At 42.0% G+C, this 6,486-nt stretch overlaps 1 protein-coding gene across 1 annotated transcript; it reads left to right on the top strand.

Annotated features, from left to right (window-relative positions):
• The first annotated feature begins 310 nt into the window (after positions 1-310).
• LOC142491974 (cystatin-like) lies at positions 311-5,955 on the top strand. Its single transcript, XM_075594752.1, has 3 exons — positions 311-604; positions 4,043-4,150; positions 5,688-5,955. The coding sequence occupies exons 1-3, from the start codon at positions 395-397 to the stop codon at positions 5,763-5,765; spliced, it is 396 nt and encodes a 131-aa protein (XP_075450867.1). The 5' UTR covers positions 311-394; the 3' UTR covers positions 5,766-5,955.
• Positions 5,956-6,486: the final 531 nt, after the last annotated feature.

Raw genomic sequence — 6,486 nt, 5'->3', positions numbered from 1 at the left:
TTTTTCTGTTTTTATGTATTTAAAAAAAAATGTCTACAGTGTGTAATTGTTCCAACTAATTTTCTTTACATTGTCAAACTGTAATAATAATATTTTTTGTTTCCTTGTTTATGAGCTAACTTCATGTACAACATTGTATGCTATAAGGGGAAAAGAATGTTACATTCTACAGCATTTTTTATGGCTCTATTCTTTGCCGCTTCTCATTGTTTTCCTGACGGCTTTCCCAACACGTAATTTAAGAGAAGCTTGGCAAGCTTTGTGACATCAGCAGTTTATATACTGGAGCCCCTGCTTGTTTGCTCTCTATTCTCAGACCTGGAGAAGACAGCAGAGAACCACAGGCACAAAACCTAAGATTAGGAAATAAAGAGGCTGAGAAAAAGTTGTAGGGATGGCTGTTGTATTGAAAGTCTTTGTCGTATTGATTTTAGTCTTTGCAGATCGACAAACTAGACCCCAACTTGTGGGTGGCTGGATAGATGTAAATGAGGATGATGAGGAAATTCAGAAGGCTCTAAAGTTTGCCATGACAGAGTACAACAGAGCAAGCAATGACATGTACATCAGCAAGGTCCACAGGATCATCAGCTTAAAGAAGCAGGTCAGTAAGCATGCATAAGCACAGATGCACATACTGTATACTTCAGTGTCCCTCATTTTGTAAGGATATATGATATTTAAGTGCCACATTCTATAGTAGAGAAGTAGGATTTATCAAAGTCCTCAAATTACAACTTTTGTACAAACACACTGTACCATATTTCACAAAGAAATAAAATCTCCTTGTTTCCAAAAACATATTTTAAAATGTGATACATCTGGTTTATCTTAACTCGTTAATTTTGTAAATATATATATACAGTATACGGTATGTTTGTGTGTTGGTTATTCTGCTTAAGTACGGAAGACAATATATAAAAATGCATTGAACTTTAATGTAGAACTTTTATAGTCTAACATATACATGCAGTTTATTTCATTGTTTTTTTAGACATCTTTCGTTAAAGAGTATAAAAATGAATCGGTTCAAATTAATTTTGGAACTTAATTACACACTTTATGATTCTTTTTCTTGATGCTTAGAAATAAGAAAGGAGCGCAAGGAATGGGTAAGTAAAAAGGTAATTTATAGACAAAAGTGGCAAAATATTAAAAACTCACATACTGTATAGTATAAAGTACAACAGCACATGCACTTTTTTTGATGCTCTCTTTGTATGGTATTCCTGACTGTTTTTTCTAACAATAATTCAAATAAAGGGATTTGCAGTCTTTTACTATATATATATATATATAGTAAAAGACTGCAAATCCCTTTATTTGAATTATTGTTAGAAAAAACAGTCAGGAATACCATAAAAAGAGAGCATATATATATATATATATATATATATATATATATATATATACATATATATATATATATATATGAGATCATATATATATATATATATATATATATATATATATATATATATATATATATATTGATAGCTTAATTCTCATGCTCTACTTAGAGGCCAGAACTAGTCACACATATGTAACGGGTTTCCCCCCCCTCCCCCCCCCCAATCGCAGATTATACTGTGTGCGTGCAGGAACATACAATGTTACTCGGTGTGGTGCGTTACCTGTTGGCTCACAGGAGGGCTGAGCTTCCGCCACGGGGAACCTGGGGCAATTATACTAGGGGTATTCACTTACGATGCAGCGCCTCCACCTGCGATGGCTCCCACCAGAGGGGGAGTGGTTCCTCGCAGGACAATCAATAATCACATAGACAGCATGTATATTAACTAATGACTTTACTAACATGCATAACAACTCATCACACTCATAATGACATGTGTCCCTCTCACGAGGAGACACTAACCTCGACGTCTCGCCGGACGCTTCCTCAACACCAGGTGATCCCCCCCAGTGTCCAAAGAACCCCACCCAATGTCCAGCACTCTTGCAGAGAGTCAATGGGTGACTGCGCAGTCACTATTTACGCTAAGGGCCCGGTGGTGCACTTATGAAAGTATGATACCTGCCGAGCACTCCGGTGCTCGGGTCAGCAACTCTTCACAAAGGATCAGTCGGCGATGACTCATTCGGATCCTCCAACTGAACTCCTGCACGTGGACCGCTAGGGCGGTCCCACTCAGGAACAGTCTCTGTGGACCCCAACGTGGGTCCAACCGCTTCACGGAAACAGCAACAGCCACTGTGTCCCTATCTATCTAAGTGGCACGCACTATGCTATAGGCCGTCCCTATAGCACAGCAACCTGTAGTGGCTTGGGGAAAACTCCTAGGGGCCTACAGGGGTTAATGACCTGTCCCACTCGCCTAACTACCCAAGTCCCCTCAGCCTCACTAATACTTAATGAGTCCCAGCGCCTACAGCAGCAAGCTGTAGCTTACTGGATCTGGCAGCCAACGTGCTGCGCAACAAGGTGCCTGCCTGTCAGACCTCACAGCACTGACCGCCGTGACTCTGACAAGGCAGCACTCTAACACTAAGGGCAGCGTCCCTATCTTGGGCCTCCCTCAGTACTTACCCACTCTACCTAGTGGGGGGTTGGGGCCTACCTGGGGTGTGGGTACCTATGGGGGTGCAGGAGCTGCTCTCACTCCCCGCACCCTTCCTTCCCTCACAGCTCCCTAGCTCCAATGGACAGACCTGAGTGACAGGGTCCCTCTCTCTAGAGCAGTCTCTGTCAACACTATCTAAGAGGATACTTAGCTACCTCAGACCATGGGGGTGCTGGCCTAGTACAGGGAGTCCGCGACTCATGTACCCTACCTCCTTCCCTGGGCTGCTCCGGTCTCTGACTGCCTAACGCGCGCAAAATGTATCCACTTGCCTTCTGAGGCTTCCTAAGCCCTATTGGCTCACTGGTGTCACATGGGGCATTCAGAGGCTCATGGGATCTGTAGTCCCTGCTCAGAGCCTCTCCTAATAGGCTAGGGCTTCGCGGGCTTTTCTGGCTCTCTCCTGCGCATGCGCGAGCTATCTCAGGCTGCCCTAACCTCCCCTGGGCTTTCCCTGCTCTCGCGCGACTTCTCCCTACCCCTGCACTACCTTCCGTGCTATCTGGTCCCTGCGCGTGCGCAACACGCGTAGCAATGGCGGCGCCCTGCTTCCCGAGCCGCCGGGTCCTTAGAGACGCGACCGCGGCCCTAGCGACGGCCCGATCGCGTCCCCGGCAGCCAGCCCACTTGCGGAGGCAGAGCCCTACTCCCTGCTCCGGCCCTACACTCGCGCGACCACTGCACATGCGCGAGCTAACGCGCAATGGTGGCGCCCTAACCGCCCGGCTCCGAGAGTGCCGGGATTCCCGTGACGCGCGTGCGGCCCTGGCAACCGGCCGCACGCGTCCCCAGCAACCCCCGAGCCGGGACCTGACCGCCCTCACCTCCCGTATCGCCGACGGGGCCGCCATTGGACTCGGCGGCACCCGCGATCTCTAGAGAGGTGAGGGGGGTGCTGATACTCCTGGGAGACCTGGCTACACATAGATAGGAGAATGTGTCAGCAATACATAAGTGGTGGATTGGTACAGGTGTAAAATACAGTAGCTGTCTATTCCTTTGTTTGTTCTTGAGCACTGTTTTCCTTAAGGTTTATGACTTTAGAGAAGCTTGGCAAGCCCAACAGAATAACTGTCATAATAGGTTTTGCAGCTAAATCCATAATATAATCTCTAGAGGTGTTTAAGTACACAATTTAGGTTATATATGGAATAAGAACACATTTATTTTATATTTAATCAGTTAGGATTTAATTACTGCATACACTTTTTGTAACTCTCAGTCGGTAACTCACAAAACCAACTCTACTATCCAGTTAGTATCAGTATATTGTTATTATTACAGTATATTCTGGTTATCCACTTTGTTAAATTATAGTGGTAAGTCTTGGCTTCCCAGATGTTACTATTGTCTTGTATATTTTGTCTTGACCCAAAGTTTAATTACTATTACTACTATCATCATTGGTACAATGCAGTTTTAGCTGCTTTGTCACTAAAACTTTTTGTATTGTGTTGAAGGTGGTGGCTGGTATGAAATATTTGATGGAAGTTGAAATCGTTACCACTTCATGCAAAAAGTCAAAATTCACTATGGAAAACTGTCAAAATAAGGGAAACACGTCAAAGGTAAGGTCACGTTACAAATATAACTCACTCTTTCTGCTTTGTGAATGTGATTTTTTTTTTAGGAAACATTTTTAATAAATGTACAAAAATGCATTACACATTTTTTTGCACTGTGAATATCAAGTTGAGTTGCACAAAGGGAGTAAAACTCACCTTTTTACAATAAATCTACCTTTAATACATTTACTGTATCTGTATGTGGGATAGTGTATTTCCAATGCTTATGTATCAGTCTAAGAACATTGCATATTGCTATTAAATGTACTGTATGATACTGCAATCATTTGACGGCTCTTAGCAGCAATGTATAAAATACGTTGCCCCTTCTCATACCTGTGAGTTATTTGTAGAATTGTAATAGAAATGACATAACACTTCTTTGATAATAAGGTGTTTACTTTTATATACGTGTATAAGCCATTATATTTCTAAAAAAAAAAAAATCTATAAATGTCTGCTGAGTCTGGTGGGGAGTAAACATAGTTTGGCCAATTAGCCAATATGCATTGTTACAAATTTACTGTAGATGACTTTGAAAAAAAAGCTTTTGTCAAGTAGCATTTTTCTGACGCCTTATACAGTAGATGGCCCTAATCACTATTTGAGTCTGTAGAGGAAGATCTGTTTATTACTTCAACTTTATTTTGTGTAGTTATGTACTCAAAGGAGCAGAATCATCAAGTTCAGATATGGGGAAATGAACCCCAATCCAGTGTTTAATACCATTCAAGTAGATGGGAATTAATGCCAGGTCAGGGTGCAATACTCTGCATTGATGTTTGATGAATCCTGGTGATAGGGGCATATTTACTAAGCGGTGCAAAGCTATGAGGCATTGTATGGGCTGTAGCATGTCTTACAGCTTAGCTTTGCTGAGTAATTATGGTGCTCAACAGGACTTCCAACAGATCTTGGGGCCTAGGACACTGGGAAACCCTGAGTGGGGAGAGTACGTATGGCGGGGGGAGGGCAGTAGTTATGTCTCAGGGGGGATTAGTTACGTTCCTGGGGGGATTAATTATTTGCCTTTGTGGAATAGTTATGTGCCAGGGAGGGGCTAGTTTTGTGCCTTGGGAATGCGGGGGGGGGTGTAATAATGTCCCATCCACCTAATTCCAGCTGACAGGCAGGCACCTCTGTGGCCCTATTAGGGTCGCCGGCAGCAAACCCAGCCCCCTGGCTCACAGGGTCAGGGCCGGTAGTCCCAGTTGTTCCCCCCTGCCAGCAGCAAAGGCCTTTAATGCTTGCGCTACTGGTGACCTTTAACCATTTGAAATATTTAGCAAAGTTTTAAACAGAGCCAAACTAATTATTATTTCGGACCAAACATTTTATTATTCCTAATAAAAAACGCCAATTGAATGTAAGCAGTTTATATAATGGAGCAACATAGAAATACATTTTTAATCCTTCCTACATTTCATGGTATATTTGAAACTATGCAAAATGCTTTCCAATAGGCTGCATCAAACTTTTGGTTTTTAACAAAGTACGATCAATAGTAAATAAGAATGTTCATATTTCTGTGTTTCTTTAGATAAAGAGATGTACATTTGAAGTTCTGTCTGTTCCCTGGCTGAAGATCACTAAGTTGACACGAAACATTTGCCGCTGAGCAAGGAACACGCATCAAGATTTTAGCTCATTTCTCAGGCGCAGCAATAAACTGCTTCATTAAATGTTCGATGATAGCATTTATTTACCTTTGTCACACAAGCGCTATACTGTTTCTTTGCTTTAAACTTTAAATAAGTAAACACATTTATCAATGTTATTGTTTTCTTATGGGCTATCAAATTACTGTGATGGATACATAATAAAAAGCTGAATGTCTCAATCAAAATGTTATTATTTACACACAAAAAAACAGTATCCTTTATTTATATATTTCTCATTTGTCGGAAAAGAGTTGAAACGTTAGTGAGACATGATGACAAACCGTACACGTAAATCAGACTAATTAAAAGGTGCTAATCTTTAGAAAGTCTTTACTCCCATTCACTTGAATAGGACACAAGGTGGCTTAATGCTAGAGATGGACACATGTTTTGGACAAATTCCCACTCGCCATGGATTTGTAAGTACCTTTAAGCCACAATTTTTTTGCGGATCAGTGTCAAAAAGATACATTTGCTTTGTTTCTATCGCTGAAAATGTGCACCCGGATTTGGATTTTAAAACATTCTAATTCACAAACAGATTTCAGTATATAAAAATCTCTCATTAAAGTTCTCAACGTGCCCACCCACACTCTATCCCAGCCACCAGACCAGTCCCATGCACCCTCTCCCTTCCCTCAAAATCACAAAGTGAACAACAGTAAGGAAATAGGAGGT

The sequence above is a fragment of the Ascaphus truei genome, chromosome 4 (genome assembly GCF_040206685.1).
Source record: "Ascaphus truei isolate aAscTru1 chromosome 4, aAscTru1.hap1, whole genome shotgun sequence".
In the NCBI taxonomy this organism is placed as follows: domain Eukaryota; kingdom Metazoa; phylum Chordata; class Amphibia; order Anura; family Ascaphidae; genus Ascaphus; species Ascaphus truei.
Note: the sequence above shows the minus strand (reverse complement) of the source record. Positions and strands in the feature narration are given on the sequence as shown.

Excerpts from the sequence above, each read along its gene's own strand:
- LOC142491974 (XM_075594752.1), top strand. The coding sequence starts at position 395 with ATGGCTGTTGTATTGAAAGTCTTTGTCGTATTGATTTTAGTCTTTGCA. Across the intron at positions 605-4,042 it reads TCATCAGCTTAAAGAAGCAG|GTGGTGGCTGGTATGAAATA; the intron begins GTCAGTAAGCAT and ends ATTGTGTTGAAG. Across the intron at positions 4,151-5,687 it reads ATAAGGGAAACACGTCAAAG|ATAAAGAGATGTACATTTGA; the intron begins GTAAGGTCACGT and ends GTGTTTCTTTAG.